At 30.3% G+C, this 20,376-nt stretch overlaps 1 protein-coding gene and 1 long non-coding RNA gene across 3 annotated transcripts in view; both read left to right on the forward strand.

Annotated features, from left to right (window-relative positions):
• The window catches only part of LOC126752987 (vesicular glutamate transporter 1), a 28,550-nt gene extending 20,761 nt beyond the window's left edge, over positions 1-7,789 (forward strand). For both annotated transcript variants that reach the window (XM_050464078.1, XM_050464079.1), the window contains exons 5-10: positions 3,295-3,531; positions 4,329-4,522; positions 4,588-5,047; positions 5,126-5,311; positions 6,278-6,478; positions 6,792-7,789. In XM_050464078.1, the coding sequence (XP_050320035.1) occupies positions 3,295-3,531; positions 4,329-4,522; positions 4,588-5,047; positions 5,126-5,311; positions 6,278-6,478; positions 6,792-7,082 (1,569 nt within the window). In that variant the 3' untranslated portion in view covers positions 7,083-7,789. The remainder of the gene's footprint in view (positions 1-3,294; positions 3,532-4,328; positions 4,523-4,587; positions 5,048-5,125; positions 5,312-6,277; positions 6,479-6,791) is intronic.
• Positions 7,790-13,825: 6,036 nt separating this feature from the next.
• Positions 13,826-19,011, forward strand: LOC126752312 (uncharacterized). Its single transcript, XR_007665983.1, has 2 exons — positions 13,826-16,648; positions 16,681-19,011. It is a non-coding gene; the product is annotated as an uncharacterized LOC126752312 (long non-coding RNA).
• The last annotated feature ends 1,365 nt before the right edge of the window (positions 19,012-20,376 follow it).

The raw sequence follows: 20,376 nt of genomic DNA on the forward strand, positions 1-20,376 counted from the left end.
TTATGGTACTTTTAATGAAAACAAATTTTTTAGGTGTTATTTATATGGGAAGCTTTGAATGCACTTCGATATCTCTTAAAATTAAGCTAAAAATTGGGCCTTGGGATATTTTTTCTCTGTACAAAGGCTCCTTTTAAACCATACATTCGAGATTCGGATTTTTTTATGGCGCACCCTAATATGCGTATTAAATATAATATATCGCAAATATATGATGCCAAATATCTGCTACAATTAATGATATGACTATTCACTGCAAGGCAGCTGAAATTTAACTAATTTGCGAGAGCATAAATATGTACGACTGGCGAGTGAAATATCTGTCAATTAATTTTTCACATTTGCGAAAAATGCCGAAGGCCAAAGTCACGTTTCAAATTTCGTTGTGTTGGCTTTCAATACATACACACATGTATCTAGATATAAATATGTATGTGCATATATTTGTATCAGTCTTCACTTGCCACTGCCAACTTAAAATTTCTTACGCCAGCAACTGCCTCTCGTCGCCCATTTCACGAGCGTAAGCTCATAATTCACAACTCCTATTTTTATTTTTCGTTTGTTGTACTCGCTCTGCATTCTCCTCTCCGCGCATTTAAATATTCTTTTATTTATAACATGCTTGGTATGTTTTGTAAATGTTTTAGAGATTTCCCTTTTCAATGGTTATGGGCATAATTCCATCACGCTCGTTAATAATGCCTTCAGGGCGCTTTGGCGAGCAAGTATTCGGGCTTTCGACTGTTGGCGCCAACTTTTGCGTCAACAACAGGATGTTTTCTGCGCTTATTTTCCGTTACCCCCTACCGAACAACCCTGTCTCTGCTCAAATGGGTATCTCGGCTTTGTGGCTTTTGTTGCTATGCACTTAGCTATCGAGATTCCGCATCATTTGTTGCAAAATAGCAAAATATGCATTGTGGTTATATTACTACACAAAAGTGCATGTGTGTGTGTATGAATTTTCCATTTCAATGCGGCGCACTTGAATGCTTTTTGTGCAACTGCAACAATTGTTGTTGCGAGTCCCATTATTGCAGCTGCTAATGGATGCATTTATATTTGGTCGATGCAGGGTTGCCGGTGAGCACGAGTGGTATAACGTGATTGAGAAGAGGTTTAAAAATGGGTAGTGAAAAGTGGTAGAGATGTAGGTTCTTTGAAAGAATTGAGTAAGGTTTTTATGTAACGTCAACTTCTTGAAGAGGCAGTCTCAAATCTGCTTCCTCTCTTCTACTCATTGAAGAGATGTACTTAAATATCTGGTGCGCTTCGAATATCCTACTTTTTGGAGTTATACGTCGTTACAGGGTTTCAAAAGACATGATCCCGGTAAATATGTATTTAGAAACCTCACCTCTAGTCTAGTCTTAACCAATCGTGTACTCTTTATTAAAAAAATCAACTATTGTGAACACATTTAAAAATATCCTTTCACTTTACCAATGAAATCTCTAAGTTTGGTGAATCAGAGGAAACCTTATGAGCTTATCGAGCCTAAAAGTCACTTGAAATATCCTTCGGAAACCATCGGTAAATCCTTTATGAAAAGCTCAGCACTATATTTCTCCAGTCTGTATTTTTTAATTTGATCTACGGTGATAACTTGACCTAACTTCTGGTTTGCAAATTTGATGGGATTACCTTCGTTCTAGAAGACCGAAAATCATGAAAACCTGAATGAAAGCCTTAATCAACCTTTTGTTATATATTGGCGTGGAATTCCTCGCCGTGAATCGCACGTTTTATAGACCCTCTAACCTTTAAACAGCTACAGTTTCAGCTTCGGGGTCTCTGATCCGAGGCAGCTATTTCCTTTTCATTGGAGACATTTATTACGCAACGTATAAGCCTGGGGACAGATGGTTCGTCTTCTGACTTCTGCTCGCCTTCAAGTGGATTTTCTTTGGCTACCCAGAGGCTACTTGGTCTAAGACGGGAAGTCATTAACTGCCTGAGCCATATGTAAGAGAAAATTTTTTTGTCCCCTCTCCCAAGTGGCATTCAAAGAACTTTCCGCACTTGCCTTCTAGAAGTGTTTCGGTTGACATAAGAACAGTAAGGCATATATCGCTTATTTAGGCTTCAGTACAAGACCCTATGTCGCTTATTATCGGGAAAATGTGTTTAGTAAAAACTCTTTTAGTTGTCTGCTCAAGAAAAAAAATGGTAAAAACAAAGTTAATTGTAAAACCTAACCTCTTATCTTCTTTGTAATGATTCAGCGCCGAAATTTTAAGGGCAAGACAGTAATCGTAAATTTCTTCTATATTCCAGAGGGTTCAGAAAACAGAAAACAAGAAGCATATTTTCCAAGTTGATTAAGCGTTTTTTGATATAATTTGCACTGATATCGGAAACCAAAGTCTATAGTAATTTTTTTCCATTTCCATGTCTTTTCTTTTTAGTGACTAGAAGGTGGAAATTTTTACTTAAAAGTTGAGTTAAGACTTATTACATATATGTTTGATATGTCCGGGTCTATTATGGATAAGTAGGAACTTAACCAGCTACAGTATCCAGTACGAGGCTGCAGAAGGTTCACTCTCGATTGATCAGAGTGCTGACTTTTTGAGCTCCTATGGACCGTAGAGGTCCTCTGTTGGCCACTCTAGTCTAATGGCGGCGCAGTGCGCGTACTAGGTGCAAATTGCACAGCCGTAGAGGCTAAGGCCACAGTAGTGCGTTGGCAGCATGGGGCCACGTAATTCGTTGTCCACTCCCTGTCTGTCTTAAGGCTTGAGCAGGTCTTCAGATGGCTCCCATTGCACGTATTACAACTAACCGAGGTGGAGTTTGAATGAAGTCTTTTGGAGCAGACGCAGCAGAGAATTCCTTCGGGCCCCAGTTGGACTCACTGCTAGCAAGAGTCAGGAGGATACCGAGCAACACTGCTGCAAGGCATTACTCCAGTGATGAAAATCTTATACTAAAACTTACCGATCTAAACGGGGCTAGATCTCCGAGAGCCCTTGGCCGGATAAAAAAAAATAGAAACAGCTGTTGTGGGAATCGCAGACCCTCTTTGGATCGTCTATACTGGCCAATACAGCACTTTTTCGAAAACCTAACGGAAAATTTTCGGGGTTGAAATCAACGAATGAGAATTTTTTCGAAGAGATTCAAAGTTTCTAAATTTAGGGTTTTTCTTAGATTATCTTTCATCTACCATTGTGCATATACTTAGGTATTTTCATACATATTTACGTAATTTCTTACTAAAACCCACAATATATTAGTACTAAAATAAATAACACCCTGCAAATAAATATTCCTTTCATTTCTTTTCAGACAAAATTCATGAATTGGAGCGTCGCTGTGGAGAGTCATGTGGATTCATCATTCTTTTGGGGCTATTTGGTCACACAAATACCGGGTGGTTTCATAGCATCGAGATTTCCGGCTAATAAAATCTTCGGCTTATCAATTGTATGTTCGGCAACATTGCATTTGTTGGTGCCAGTGGTGATGGCCGTGTGTCATGGTTATGTATTGATAGGTGTACGTGTAACGCAAGGTCTGTTTGAGGTGAGTGGGAGTTAGCAAAAAAAAAAAAAAAAAAACGAACATTCAAATCGGGCTGTGTTTATGAAAGCAAATTCGAGAGACAGTTATAATCGTATAAAACACATACAAACATATGTATACAGAAAGCAATATTTGTCACACAAGTATCAACGAAGTAACGGGAAATGAAATGTGGCATTTTGTACGAAATTCGATTTGCGCTAAGCAGATCAAAGCCACTTGAATTCTACTGAATTTCACTGAATTTGCGAATTTGCCTGCGCACAGCTCATCAGGCGCATGATTTGCAGGCATTCAAAATAAGATTGAATCAAATAAAAGTATAGCAATTGTATATTTATTTAAGTTTACATATGTATATGTGTATGTGTGTGTAACTAACTACACACACGCTCGCATTTAAGCTCTCTTTTCATAATATTAATATGAATGTTTTGTTGGCTGGCGCAATGAAAACATGATGTAATCTGCTTTTAGGCGCTGAGGGTTGCTACTGCCAAATCCTTTCGCCATCTTTTGATGAGCAAATCGTTATTTTCTGCCTTTTATTGCGTTTTATTTATTTTTTCTACGAAGCTACGGCAAAAAGAATCCCGCATTTCCTGTTTCCTGCGATTTATTTCTGCAAACTATAGTAGAAGTTAACAAAAACAACAATAATAGAATATTAAAAATATGCTATACTTATTTCTATGAGTCCTTGGTGACAATGCAACTTTTTTGCTTATAAATTCTGAAAATTTCTATTTCTACCCAACCTTTTTTGCATTTCCTTTGTCCACTTTTGCCCCATACAGGGTGTCACCTATCCGGCTTGTCATGGTATCTGGCGATTTTGGGCGCCACCCATGGAGCGTTCACGTCTGGCCACATTAGCATTCAGCGGCTCGTATGCGGGCGTTGTGGTGGGTCTGCCATTGTCCGGTTTGCTCGCCGACGCGATTGGCTATCAGGCGCCCTTCTATGCTTACGGCATGTTCGGCATAACATGGTAAGCAGTACAAGATACCGAATACTTTAAATATATTGTATACAATAATTCAATAATTTCCTTAGGTACCTCTTTTGGTTGTGGCTCTGCTTTGAGAATCCCCGCAAACATCCTGCCATCAGCATACCGGAATTGAAGTACATCGAGAAATCGCTGGGCGAGACCTCTATGCAGCCCTCAATGCCGTCGTTGAGCACCACACCGTGGCGTGAGATGGTGCGCTCGATGCCCGTCTATGCCATTATTGTGGCGAACTTCTGTCGTTCGTGGAACTTTTATCTGCTCGTGCTCTTCCAGTCGTCCTTCCTCAAGCATAAGTTCGGTTTTAAGGTGGAGGAGGCCGGTTTCATCGGTTCGCTGCCACATTTGATTATGACCACGATTGTGCCATTCGGTGGCATGTTGGCCGATCATCTGCGTAAGAATGGCATTATGTCGACCACGAATGTACGAAAACTGTTCAATTGTGGCGGTTTCGGCATGGAGGGTCTGTTCTTTCTCTTCGTCGCGCACTCGGATACGGCGGTGAGTATGATTAGACGCGGTTTTATACAATTCTAGTATGACGAATTAAATACGTGCCATTAAATTCTTGTGCTTTAGACCGGCGCCATGTTTGCTCTGACTTGCGGTGTTGCCTTCAGTGGGTTCGCCATTTCCGGCTATAATGTAAATCATCTGGATATTGCTCCGCGTTATGCCAGTATTTTGATGGGTCTCTCGAACGGTATTGGTACCTTGGCTGGTATAATTGTGCCCTACGTGTTGGATGGCTTGATCCGTCGACATGTAAGTAGCGAAGTTTTGAAGAAAAAATATTCTCCGAGAATGAAAAAAAGTGAAGAAAAAAATTGGTGATAAGACAAATAGCATGTCATCTTTATCCAAGTACTTAGCGAGCGATCTCTCTTGACCCAAACTTACATTCCATTGGTAGGTAAGATTAAGAGGTCGGTCCTGAGAGAGATCTCACTTGGTACTTTAATACTTCTATATACAAGATCATAAGTCCCTTGCAAACCGACAAAGTCTGTCACAAATTTGTTAGGTCGCTAATGCCTATTTCGGCTATGTCTTCTGGTTCACCGACGATAAGACTACCGATATAGGTTTACCAAGATCCATGGCAGTTGGATCATCCGCTGCAGTTGCGGCGCTATAATGCCATCACTGCCCGTGAACTTTAAATGTTTGAACGAGTTTGGCGTCTAGGTGAGGTGGCGCTCATCCAGAATGTCCAGGAAGACTTTATAGCACAAATGGAGGTCTCCTTGTGGCCCTTCTTCAGCCGAGTAATTGAAGGGAAAGTGAGAGTATTCAGGTGTAGCATCAACGACTCCTCACTGCTCAGGGACCATCCAATATCAGCTTTCTATGCACACCTCAATGGAGTACGTTTTTCGCCAGAATGTGCCTAAGCCCTGAGGACTCATCGCAAGCATCTACACTTTCGCAGAAGGCTTTCCACGAGGTTCTCTTGGGTTTCTTCAATTCGAATTTGTGAATATCTAGTCCTGCTTTATACAACGTTTTCACTGAAAATATCTTTTCTTGGATATCAAAAACATGTCTTAAAGAATTTTTATCACTTGAAGTGGGCTCGAAAGTAGTATAAATGTTCGGCTCAGTTATCTGTTTCCTCTGTATTAACTTAATAGGAGTGTTATTTTTATTATTATATTTAAAATTTGATTAACTTCCAAATTTATAATCAAAAACGAATTTTATTTTTAAATCCTTGTCTTTCCGCTTTAGCCCTACGACTGTTGGACCACCGTCTTCACACTTGCCGCATGCGTTCATTTAATCGGCTGCACCTTCTACGGCATCTTCGCTTCCGGCGAACTGCAACCCTGGGCCGAGCCACCGCACGAAGAGAAACAGGTGTGGGCGCCACCAATGGGCGCCATTGCTGAAGATCCCAGCCAAGGCGGTTACACCAAGGAGACATCCTTTGTAAGTTTGAAAGCGAACGCTTTATGGAGTTATGATTTCATTGCAGCAGAATTGTGTAAACACAAATTGACATGCAATCGTGGCATTATAAATAGAAGATATTATATAAAATGCATTTACGAATCATAATTTTTATTATGTTATAAAATTGAGGGGAAGGGATAGAGAGCGACAGGAGGGTACAAAGTGCTTTTTGTCACAAAAAAAGCTTCATTAAAGCTCACTCATACCTTTTCCTCATACGAAATTGCTTTTTAATGCATTGCAATTATATTTATTTTCAACTCTTCTAACAAAAATTGCTTTTTCACAGGGCGTCACACCGCAATACACCGAACAGAGTCAAATGCAACAACCGAATGCCATCAATTATGGTGCGACCGGTCACGTGGCCAATAATCCCTTCGCCGCCATGTCGGGTGGCACTATACCCGAGGAGAGCGTTATGCCCGAGCAGACAGCTGATGCCAGCGCATATGGCGCTTATGATTACTCACAACAACAACAACAAATGCCAAGTTATGATCCACAATACCCACAACATTTGTCATACCCACAACAAGCACAGCAACCAAATTACCAACAACCCTATCAAACACAGTAGGCTGAGCGGGCGCGGTTGGCAAGTAAAAATAAAAATTAGTTAAAAATTGAGCAAAATTCAAAATGCAAAAATATTCGAAATTCAGAATGCAAAAATATTCGAAATTCAAAAAGTAAAAATATTCGAAATTCAGAAAGCAAAAATATTCGAAATTCAAAAAGCAACAAATATTATCACAAACTGAAACAATGAAAAGTGGCTAATATAGGAAATACTCTAAGGAATAGCGCAAATATCCCACAAATATCTTCGAAAATCAAAAAATAGCTTTCAATTTGTTTTTGTTGTACATGCTGCATGTAGTATGTACATATGTATGTTTGTAACTATTTCTGGATTTAGTTCAAAACACTTACAAATTACTGGAACCAAAGTACGAATCAAAGCAAAAATTATATATAAAATGCCATACAGCTATAATTATTACAACAACAAGCAGCACAATAATTAAAGTATTAACTATAACAACTACAAAAGTGCTAACAATAAGTATGCTTATATGAAATTTGAGTTTATTGATAGATAAAGGGTCATCAACGCATGCAAATTTAAAAAAAATATTTATTAAAAATAAATTAAAATATTATTAAAATTTTTTTTTTAATGCACCGAATGAACTTAGGCACGAAACTCAAGTAATTAATTTATTAAAAAACAATACGAAATCTTAAAAAGAATTTACAAATTATATGCACCTATTTTTTTATTTTTTTTTGTTACCAAATTTCAGTTTTTCAAAAAATTTATATTTATAAATTATTTTTATAAAAAAATAATATTATTATTATAAAAACAATTACTAAATTTTTTTATTTTCTATACATTTTATTTTTTTCCGTTGATTTATTTTATTTTTAATCGAAAAAACACAGTTATACTTGAATGAAATATAAATTATTTTAATAAGAAATATTTGTTTTTTAAATCGAAAAAATACAGTTATACATAAACAAAATAAATTTGTATAACTTTTTTTTTGCTTAAAGTATTTTAGGTTTTTTTTATTAAAAAAATATTTTTGTATAAAAAATAATATTAAAAAAATATATTTTATATTTAACATAATTTTTACTAAAATAAAATTGTTTCATATTAAAAAAGCCAAGATTTATGAGTAATACATATGTTTATTTACAAAATTTTTTTTTGGTCAGAATTTAAAATTTTTTAATGTTATTTTTTTTTTTTAAACACAAAAACAAAATATTGATGTTTTCTATATTTTTTATAAAAAATAATATTAAAATATTTTTTATTTTTATTTTTAAATTTTATTGATAAAGAAACAATAAAATTGATTGTTTTGAATAGTTTTTTGTCCTAATTTTTTTATCGAAAATATACAGTTGTATTTCAAAAGGAAAATTAATTTTAATAATTATTTTTTTAGTTGCTTTTTTTATTAAAAACTTTATTTTTTATTATTTTATTTATTGCAAAAATACATTTCCATTTCCAAAAAAAAAATTTGTTTCAATTATTTTGCGTTTCATTACTATTTCGGTACACTGTATCACTCTTACAAACAAAATATTATTTGAAACCAAATTAAATGCAACACTGAACCGAATACTCAACAGCACAATGAACTAAAAATAAATATATCTTCTGTATATAATATATACCGTTATAATTTTAACTTATTAAACGAAAGTGAACTATATTGATGTTTTCTATTATTACCGTTAATGATATTCTCATTGTAGACAAATACAACAAATACGCAAGAAATGTATAGAAATTATAAAAAAACTTACAAATTTGAAAAAATGTAAGTTAGAAATGTTAAATGAAAGCTAAACTGTTATTGTTATGATATAAATTCATATATTTAACTTGTTATATTAATGGTAAATAAAGCGTAGACAAATATTTATGTAAATGCAAGTATAGTGTAAAATATTGTAAAAATAAATTACATTTTAAAATTAATTTTTTAAATGTGTGTATTTTAAGTGTTAACATAGTTTTAGATTTTACTTATATTTGTATATGCATGTATGTAAAAAAACGTTTCTAGTGTTGATAGATTCAATTTTTTTATTTTTATTTAAATTAAATGGTTTTTATAATGAATAAATATTTTTTATTGTGAAGAAAATATTATTTATAAAAAGAATTACTAATGAACATAAAAGTAATTTTATAAAATATTTTTTATAGTTTTTTTGAACATAAAAATTAATTTTAAAACTGTAAAATATATTTTCAAATATTTATTTACTACATAAAATATTTTTAAAATTATTTTTATAATCATTAGTAATATTTTTATTGTTAATTTTTTTTTTAATTATTATTTTTAATTTAAAATTTATGTATATTTTTATTAAGAACATTTTTTATTTTAACTAACATTTGTAAAAAACTTTTTTCTAGTGTTCATAAACTACTTTTTGTTATCAAAAATTATATTTTTTATTTAACATAATTTTTAATAAAACAAATGGTTTAATACTATCAAACAAAATTTTGTGATGGTCAGAATTTGAAATTTAAATGTAGAATAAAATTTAATTAAACTTTTTTAAATACTCAATCAAATTTTTTTTCATTTCAAAAATATTGTTTTATTAAAATGTAAATTAACAAAAACTAACTACTTTGTTATTTATATTATGTATGCTCTATATTTATCATAGTTTTTACTAAACCAAACATTAAAATGTTAATAAAAAATATTTTAAAAGCATTTAATTTTTCAGGGTTTGCTAGAAATAGTTAATTTTGATAAATTTATGTTTATAAATATAAATATATACATATATATATATTTTTTTTTTCCTGTTATTTTAGTTAAAAGTAAATCCAAGATTTTATTCAAAATTTTTTGTTTTTTTGAAATGGTTTTTAAACTTTGAACCTAATTTGTTTCCAAAATCGGCAATTACATCCTCTAAATATGCAAACAGTTGCTCAGAAACATAAATTTTTCGATAGTAAATGTTGCCAGACACATGTTGACAGCATGCACAGCTCTGAAACATTTATAATTTTAGTAATCAGTGCCTAAAAACTACACGGCTTTCTAATAAATAGTCACAAAATTTGACACTATCGCAAACAAATGTTGCGCAGCAAATGTTGCGAAACAAAAGTTGCAGAATTATATTCAAAGTTGACGGAGAGTCGAAAACATTTTCATAGAGTGTTGAAAAACAGATTTTTCTACCACACTAACCGCCATACTACTTTCTATACAATTTCATGTTGTAAAGTATTTCAGTTCAAACGTAGCTGGCAACAATGTTGCGCAACAGTTGGATAAGCTTAACACGTTGAAATTTAAAGTTTCAGATAGCGCAATGTGCTATTTTCATAGAAATTAAAACCTGTTTGGAATGATAATGTCTTTCAAGTTCAAATTAAAGCTGCTTTAGGTATGTTCTTAAACATAAGAGACTGGCAATAATGTTGCAGCACATAATATAGGCGCTGTAATTTCTAGTTTTGGAAATACAGTGAAAATCCTCATAACCGGAGACGCATCGTCGTTTTTTTGTCTGGCTAAGGGAGCTATCCATATTTTGGGGCGTGGCATAAACGTGCAACTTGGCAATATATTTCTATTGAACTAATAAATGTGCGCCAATGTCAGCCAGGAGTGAATCAATGCCAATTATCTCATTAGTTTCCGTTGAATCACCGCGTACCAGACGGCAGCAGCACAAGACAGTTGGTTTGCTCTCAATATTTACCTATTGTTCTCAAAAAAAATTATTTCAAAACACCAGAAATTAATAATCATTTAGAAGAGCGGGAACAATAAATTCTATACAATTTCCTTGACAAATTTTATGAAATCTTTCAAATATTTCCAAAATAATGTCCAGTCATTGAAACATATTTATGCCCGGTTATAGCAATTGCTTTTGTATGAAAGTAATAATGAAAACGTTGTGTTCATGAAGTTTGTCCAGCTATGAGAGATGCTTAGTTATGGTAGATGTCCGGCTATGAGGAATGTACGTAATGGGAAATTTCACTATGTAAACATTATGACTTATATTATAACAAATTTTGTAGATTTTTTTTTTGTTCTATTTAAATATTTTTTTCCCTTTTTTAAAAAATATTTTTTTTGTTTTTTTTTCGTTTTTTTTTTTTTTTTTTATTTTTTCCTCTTTAAAATAATATTTTTTCTATTTCTTTTTTTAATACCATTTCTTCCTATATTCTTTTTATATTAAATAAATTTTTCTTGTGGTAAAATATCTCTACGTATAGCTACTATTGCAAATACATAATAAATAAACAAAAAAAAAAAACGAAACACAATTTTGTATGAAATGTGAACATTTTCAAACTAAAAGAGTCAATTCTTATTCAAGTAATTTGTACAGCGCAGAAAACTAAAAAATAAGTTACATATAACTATATATAAAACTAAACTACAAAATTAAGTCCATATAACTATATAAAAATTAACAAATTAATTATTATTAAATAATTAAGCTATATTAAACTTTCATGTAAATAAAAATATGTCTAGAAATAGTTAGTGCACTATAAACAAACATATTTGTGTGAAATTATATTCTGAGAGAAAAAAAATAGTAGCAAAATGTTTAGAAATCAGCGCAGAGCTTGCAACGAAGTAAAGCTTCACAGCTTGCTAAGCTTTCGCGGAGCTTTTAATGCACATAAATGCCCACACTGTTAGTAACTTAGCATAGTTTAGCAAGGACACTGCACATAATAAATATAGGCTCATATAATTAAGTAATTTATTAATTTAAAAACAAATAATTATTTAGAAAAAATGCGTTCGTATGTATATACGAAAATTATAGCATGATAGAGTAATATTTAGTATATTATATGTTATTAAGAAAGCTTAATAAACTGCTTGTGAAAGCGACAATAATTCCACAATAGCTATAATCAAAATATATTATTAAAATATATTATTAAAAAATAATAATAATTAGCATAGTTTGAAAATAAAAAATTGTATTAAATTTGAAAGCGGAAATATTCAAGAATTTATTATGATAATAATATGTGTATTGTATATAAATGGATATTTAGCATAACAGTTTATTATATGTACCGTTTTTTCTGCTTCTTAGCAAATTTGTTTTACTTACAAATTCTCGTCGGGACATGTGTAATGCAACATTAGCTTAATGTAGATAAACTTCAATAGAAAATATTGTAAAAAAACTGAAGTAGAAAAACATAATTAAAACTAAATTAAGTTTAAATTAAGCAAAACAAGTAAACAGACAGCAACCTAATTGAGTCAATTAATAAATTAACAAACTTAATATGTAAAAATAACGAACAAAAAATTGCTAATTCACTCAATTAGGCAGCTGTCTGCAAAATACATAACTAATTTAGTGAAAATGTCATTGGATGAGTGTATAAAAATGAGCGTAAAAGTGGTGGCGTGGAGAGCGATGCTCGCTGTAGACAAGCGTTTCAATTTGGGAGGCACTCACTCTCAAGGCTGTGTTGACAATAAATACGAGTAGTTTGTTAGTTTGATGGTGTGGTAGGTAACTAGTGTGGTAGATAAGTGTGTGAACGAGTAAAAATAAGTAGTGTTAGTGTGTGAGAGACTTATAAATATATATAATTATGGTTTATTAGTGAAATTAATTGTAATTAATTATTATGTAAACAGTTATACTTTCAATTAATAAATTGTAATGGAAATGTAATGATTTTAAATAAAATAAATGTTGAAGTTGTATTATTTGTTAACAAAAAAGTATTAAAAATGTATAACAATTGAAATTAAAAGATATAAAAAATAATTATATGCAGTTAAATGTGTAAATATGTACGGAGTCAGTAAGAAATGATCATTAAATGCTTTTGTGAATACTTTTAAGTACAGAACTACTGTAAATAAAAATACATACGCACATAAACTTATGAAAAAATCCACATTAAGTGTTTTATGACATAATTGAGTTGAAAATTTACACAATTTAAAATAAAAAAAATATACTGCAATAAAAATATATATGTTTAAAAATTTTTTAAAATATATATTTCAGTTCTTCAAGGTAATAAATTTGATTTAAGCAGCAAAATTTCAACTGAAAAATTATACATAAAACTGAAAATTTATTTTTTAAAAAATATTATAATTTGCATTTTAGTTTTTCAAAGAATTAGTATGAATATCTTAAAAAACTCTATAAAACTTTTTTAAACTAAAAATTTATTGTTGAAAAAATATTATAATTCATATACATATTAGTTTTATTTTTCAAAAATTATAAAAATTTCCATAATTTTTTTTTTAACTAAAAACTTATTTTGTTTAAATACTATAATTCTTATATAGAATTTCTCGAAAGAAGAAATTTAAATATCATAAAAATTCTATAAGTTTTTTTAAACTAAAAATTTATTTTTTAAAAAATGCTATAAACTGTAATATTATGAAGATCTCCATAATTTTTTTTTAATAAAAATTAATTTTTTTTTAAATACTATAATTCTTATATAGTATTATTCGAAGGAAAAAACTTAAATATGATAAAAATTCTTTAATATTTTTTTTACTAAAAATTTATTTTTTAAAAAATATTATAATTTATAGCATTATGTAGCTATATTTTTCAAATATTATTAACATTTCCGTTTTTTTTAACTAAAAGTATATTTTTTTTAATATTATTATTTTTATATTAGTTATATTTTTCGAAAAAAAGCTATATATGATAAAAAGTTATAAAAAACTTTATTACTTTTAAACTAAAAATATATATATTTTTTTTAATATTATAATTCTTATATTAGTTATATTTTTCGAAGAAAGAACATTTAAATATTATAAAGAATCATAAAGTTTTGTAGTAAATCTAAATTTATTATTTAAAAAGTTAAGTTTTATAATTATATTTTTTGAAGGAAATATGTATATATTATGCAAATATCCACAATTTTTGTCTATATAACAAAAAATGTAATTTAAAAATAATGAAAATTAATTTATTTAAAAAAAAAATAAAAAGTTTTTCTTTTTAAATATTCAAAAACTTATTTTTTCAAAATATTTTATAATTAATTTATTGTAAATATTTATGCAGCAAGTGCATCAGTCGCACGGCATTACAAATATAGTATTAACAGCACGTTTCCGAATCTTTATTTGTGCACTATAAAATATAAATGAAAAATTGTAAGTGAAATATAAAAATATAGCACAAAAATTAATTGTTAATATTATGAAGTAATTAAATTAATTATTTAAAATTTACTGTAAAAACTATACACCACCACACAGGCTTCCTGCAATAATAGTTAGTAAAAACGAGAATTGAAATGCTTAAATGTTTCGAAAAATTATAAGAAAATGTAAAATATTTAAAAAATATACAAAAAATATACGGCATGAGTAGGAATATTATAAGATGTGCTATGATTAACACACATAAATTAAATATACATAAATGAAGAGCAACAAGCTAGAAGTGCGGCTACAAAAAGCAGAACTTCAAGAAGGCGATGAAATATTTAAAAAAATTATTTAAAAATATATATTAGTTTGTTAAAACCCTCAATAAATTTTTACACCAGTGGGCTAAAACGTCAGGAAACAAAATCTCTTTGTGAAATAAAAATTATTTTTTAAGCGCCTACAAATATGCAGCGGCCGAAAATGTAACGAAGTTATAAAATAATTTCAATTATTGCAATAAGCCAAACATTTTCTCATTTGAAAGCCTAAAAATATACCTTTGTACAATTTTTTACAATTCGCTCCTAAAAGTAGGCAACATATGGCTGAAAACTTCAATTACTTTTCTTCAGTGGCGTTACATGGCACTTAGCAGCCCTAATACCTTCTCAAAATATATTTTTTATTCCTACAGACAACATATGCTTATCAAAATGTATGGAAAATAATATTCTGCATATAAAAACCTTACTAATATTTAATTTCCAACAAATACAAAGCAAAAATATCAGAAACCTCTAAAACCTTCATCAATTAGCAGGCCTTTAAAATCGCATATTGCATATGAATTCAAATCAACATTTATAAACAAACTACTTAAGTATGTATGTACATATGTATGTAACTGTTTACCACTTGCCATGTGCGTTTTATTGTGCAATAAAAGTGTATTTTGTCACTATGCTAATCAAGCTAAATTTATTCTATGCACCTTTGGGCACCTTTGAATATGTATGCTTGTATATATTGGCGTGTGTCACTAATTAAATTTATTGTTGTTGTTTTTTCTACTCATTACGACGCAATTATATGTGTTCAAGTTATGTGCTCGTAGTTAAATGTATATTTCTGCAATTAGTAAGTAGCCAAATTTGAAGAAAAAATTATACTTTTTTGCAACTAAACTATTTATATGTACTATATATGTGTGCGTGTATATATGTTACTCACATTATAATTTAATAAAAATTTAAAGAAGGCAAATAAGCGGCTCATTACTTAAAATCATGCATATATACTTTGAATGTATGCGAATTCCCTTTCCGGCAAGTACCCGCCCATTTAAGTCAGAGCAAATCAAAGAAAAACAAGTGGAAACCCCCAAAAGAACATCAATACTAGCATATAGCATAGAAAGGTGTTGAGATATATTAATAAAATCTTAACTATACAAATTTATATATAAAAAACTGAAATTAGCGAAAATTGAAAAAATATTATCTAAATATATTGCCACTTTTACAAAGTGATCGAAGCTGTTTAAGTAAAAAAAAATCTTGAAAGCTAACCACATATTTATACGCTTTTCTAGTGCTTTAAATATTATTAATACGAAGACATATTTTAATCTTAATATTATTTTTAAATTTTTTACACGAATTTTCCTATTTAAATTATGATAAAAAATAATACACAAGCATAAGCATATTTTCACATTTAAGAAATATATGTGACGAAAACTGAAGTATAGTTTCAGGCATATCTGAGCATATAGTGGAGAAATATTCTGCTTTCAAAACTATGAGCCTATCCTCCACCTGCCTTTATTTTAATTTTTTTGTCCTACATTTTTGTGAGTTCAAAATCTTACACTTCACTTGAACATAGAAAAACTGTATAGCACACTTTTAGGCACAACTTTTCTCTAGTTATACTCAATTAAGAGAAGCACACTTTTAGGCATAACATGCCCCATTTTCTAGCAGACTTTTTGGTTCCTCACACTCTTTTTTTTGTTAATTTTGATCTCTTCTTCCCTTTCAGACATACTGAACAATGCTTAATGCAAAATAAGCACCATAACTAAATTAAATTGATACATTCCACCTACTTTAAGCGTACAACACAAAATTTAATTTCTTCAAAAACATATGCACTCAAATTGCAAACAAGCAAGCACAGTTTTAGGCGCCAAGCAATGCACAACGTATTTGTATTTGAATTTCACAAACAAATTAACTAATTTGAATGCCGATTGAATGTAAAATATTATTATTATTAGCACTCATATATGTAAATATCTATTTTACTAATATAACAAGCACAAAAATTTTTTAGGCATATATTTAGGCGCACATTTTGCACAAACGGCACAAAATACTATTTAGAAGCACAAAGCACAGTTTTAGGCGCCTATGCACATGTATTAACCGCTACTAATGTTAAATTTCAAAGCACCAAAATATTTGACGTATACCTTTAGGCGCACATTTTCCACAAACAGCACGAAATAATATTTTGCAGCACGAAGCACAGTTTTAGGCGCCAAACTAACACCTAAGCACTTGTATTAAACGCTACTAATATTGAAATTCAAAGCACAAAAATTTTTGAGGTATACCTTTAGGCGCATTAACGGCACAAAATAATATTTAGCAGCACAAAGCACAGATTTAGGCGCCATATGCACATTAAGTACATGTATTAAACGCTACTAATATTGAACTTATATTCTAACTTGCTTTCACTAACAATTCTGACCTTTTGTTCTAACTTACTTTCACTTTGCACATAGCACATTGCACTAGCCGTTTCTGTAAGAATTTAAGCTATACAAATAAGTACTTTATTTAATTAAAGCTTTATTTTAATTTTTTTATCGTTTTTCTTCTCTGACTAAGTAATTTTTTATACCTCTCCGTTTTTCGATGCATAGTTTTAGGTGCTTTCATTTTCTCCTACATTTTTTTCCAGCACATTTTCTATTTTGAGGCACATTCGTTTTATCCTGCACTTAGTATGACTAATTTTTGTGAAAAATAAATTATTTCGGAGACCTCAAGCACCATGCACATATTATTTCAAGCACACTTTTAGGCGCATAATAACTCAAATAGCAAATGCACTTCTAGAAATTAATATATGAGCGCTCTTAAAGACTATGGCACCACACATTGCACAACATGCACATAAAAAATCAATGCACTCGCGCACTTTCTTGTTTTCACGTATACCCATGGCTGTATGCATAGTGAAGCAAAGGACAAAGCACTGCTGATTGCATCAAATGGATTTAACATAAGCAAAGTTTAAATAATACTTAAGAAACTGATTCAGCTCCCAAACAGCTTACAATGCTTCAACATAAGAGACATTGGACACCTGGAGAGGAAAAAATCGGACTTTTTACCAAATCGAATGAGTTGCTGGCTAAGGCTTAATTTGATTATCACTCGGGCGTACAATGGGCCTAATGATGGCTTGAGTATGATGGCCTATGGTCTCATGAACCTTCCTTTTTAGCCAACAACAAATTCGACTGAAAATTCATTGGGTTTCCTTTTTACCAAAATCGCTGCTTTGCGCTTTGCTTGACTATGTGCTTGGCCTAATGCACAGTGTATTACTCTAAAAGTACTCAAATCATAATTGTTTGAATTTCAATTATTGTAAATTATATTTTTTTCCTAGTTAAACGAATTTAATTGGAAAAAAATTTTATTTAATTTAAGTTAAAATTTTATATTTTTTTTATTAGGCAGCAGTTGATCTCATTGTAAAAGTGGTTATTTGGAACGACTTAATAAAATAATTATAAATCAGAAGAACATCAATTTATTAAACTTAACAAAATTAAAAAAAGTATTTATAAAAAATATTCAAAAGATATTTAAAAAAATTAAATTAAACTTAAAAAATTAAGCCTACAAAATTAATTTTTGTAAAATAAAAGCTCTGTAACAAATAATCGACTGAACACTCTAATTAATTATAGAATAATGTTAAATGAAATGTATTAGCTAAAATTAAAACCAAAAAAATTAATATGCAGCTTAAAAATTATAAATTATTTGAACTTAAAAAATATCATATATATACCAACAAAATATATAAAAAAAAAATAAATTTGATTTATAACATCTTAAGACATATATGAAAGAAAGAAATTACGAAAAGCTTAACCAGAAAATTAACCAAATAATTAACTTAAAGTTCACTAAGCACATCAAAATTATGCAATAATAACAACATAACTGAAACATATAAGCTAACTGTAAACACAAATCACATGGTATACTGGTTTGCAGCTAAATTAAAATATAGAAATCTCAGCGAGTTCTCGAAAACATTATTGAATGTGTATTTTATGTGTATTTTCTTGCTCCCAGCCACACACGAACAAAATATTTATAGTTATTAATTTCAATTGCTAATATTATAAAAGTACATAATACTTGCATATAATCAGCAAAAGCGTAAGAAACCTTAATATATATATAAATATAATACATACATATATATAATTGACTTGAAAGCACAAAGCAAAATCCAAAAAATAATTAAATTGAAGTAAAATATTAAAGTAATTGCAGTCTGTAAAAACAATAGATCATCATTGTAAATGCATATGAAAGTTCCAATAGCAGTGAATAATGTATTTCCAACAAATGTATGCATTACTTATATAGTCTACAACTCACATACAAAGAAGTATATATAAAAAAGTAATAAACTATGAAATTAAAAGAATAAAGAGAAATGTTTGAAAGGAAAACAAAAATATAATGGATCTTTTTAATTTTTGGGGGGAACAGAAAATGTATTTTATATTTTGTGGGATTTTACAACTAAAAACTAATGCCATGGTCACACTCAAACAAAAAAATCCTTAATTAATATAATTCATATAAATTTTCCAAGAAAATTTCAAGAAATTTCGAACTTATTCCCATTTAAAGGAGGGTGCTTAGTAATGTACAAATGCATAAAAATAATAAATAAATTAAATAAATAAATTGGCAAAAATTTTTTTTTTCATCTTGAAACTCTAACCCCTCCCTTAAGTCGAAGCTAATCAAAGAAAAATATGTGGAAATCCCCAAAAGGACATTCTTGTTAGCATATAGAAAAAAAGGTGTTGAGAAATATTAATAAAATCGTAACTATATAAATTTATAGATAAATCTGAAAAAGTTAAGTAAATTTCGAATTTTCTTTTCATCTTTATTCATCTCTAGAATATTGTTAAGTTGATACGAGTAATTGTTTTGGAGATACAGCCTTGAAAAAATGGCGCTCGATATCAGATTTAACAGGTCAATTGAAAAGTCCCCCCCACCATAGTAAAACACATTTTTTTGTCAAAATTTGTTTTTCGTATTCAACATAGTGCCTTTCACTGAGCGACTTCCAATGTGTCCATACCATTTTTGTAGTACGATTTGCGCTTTGCTTCCGAATTGGCCACAGTTTCGACGGTCACTATCTCATTCGACGAAAATTTCATCCCAGCAAGCATTCTTTTGAGTTCTATGAACAGGCGATAGTCGCTGAGGGCCAGATCTGTAGAATACGGTGGATGCGAAAGTAATTCGAAGCCCAAATCATGGAATTTGCCATCATTTCACTTGTGACACGAAGCATTATCTTGATGAAACAGCACTTTCTTTTTTTCTTTAAATGCGGCAATTTTGTGGTGACTTCGTTCTTCAAACGGTCTAATAGCGCTATGTAATAATCGAGCGCTATTTTTAGTATTTACAGTAACTTTAAATATTCAGCTCGGCCGAAAAAATGGAATTAAATGGCAATGCCAATGATGTTGCAAGATCCTTATGTGATCTATCGTTAGATTGAGACAACTATAGCAATTAGTGGGACTAGCATACATTCAATATTACGTGAACATTTGAACATTTGAAAAATTATTTACGTTGACTCTCCGCACAATTTGTCAATCGCGCGAAAAAAGGCTCGTGTCAATGGTTCAAGAGAATTGTTAAAATGTTTATGACATCGTGGTAGTTGATTGATTGTCGAATGGCTTATTTTTATTCACGTACGTCAAATAATTAATTATGTAAGAGTTCAATGTTTTTTGACATCTGAAGTGGCGATTGATTCGTTTAGAACGCATGTTTAGGAGTCACC

The sequence above is a fragment of the Bactrocera neohumeralis genome, chromosome 3, assembly GCF_024586455.1.
Source record: "Bactrocera neohumeralis isolate Rockhampton chromosome 3, APGP_CSIRO_Bneo_wtdbg2-racon-allhic-juicebox.fasta_v2, whole genome shotgun sequence".
Classification (NCBI taxonomy): Eukaryota; Metazoa; Arthropoda; class Insecta; order Diptera; family Tephritidae; genus Bactrocera; species Bactrocera neohumeralis.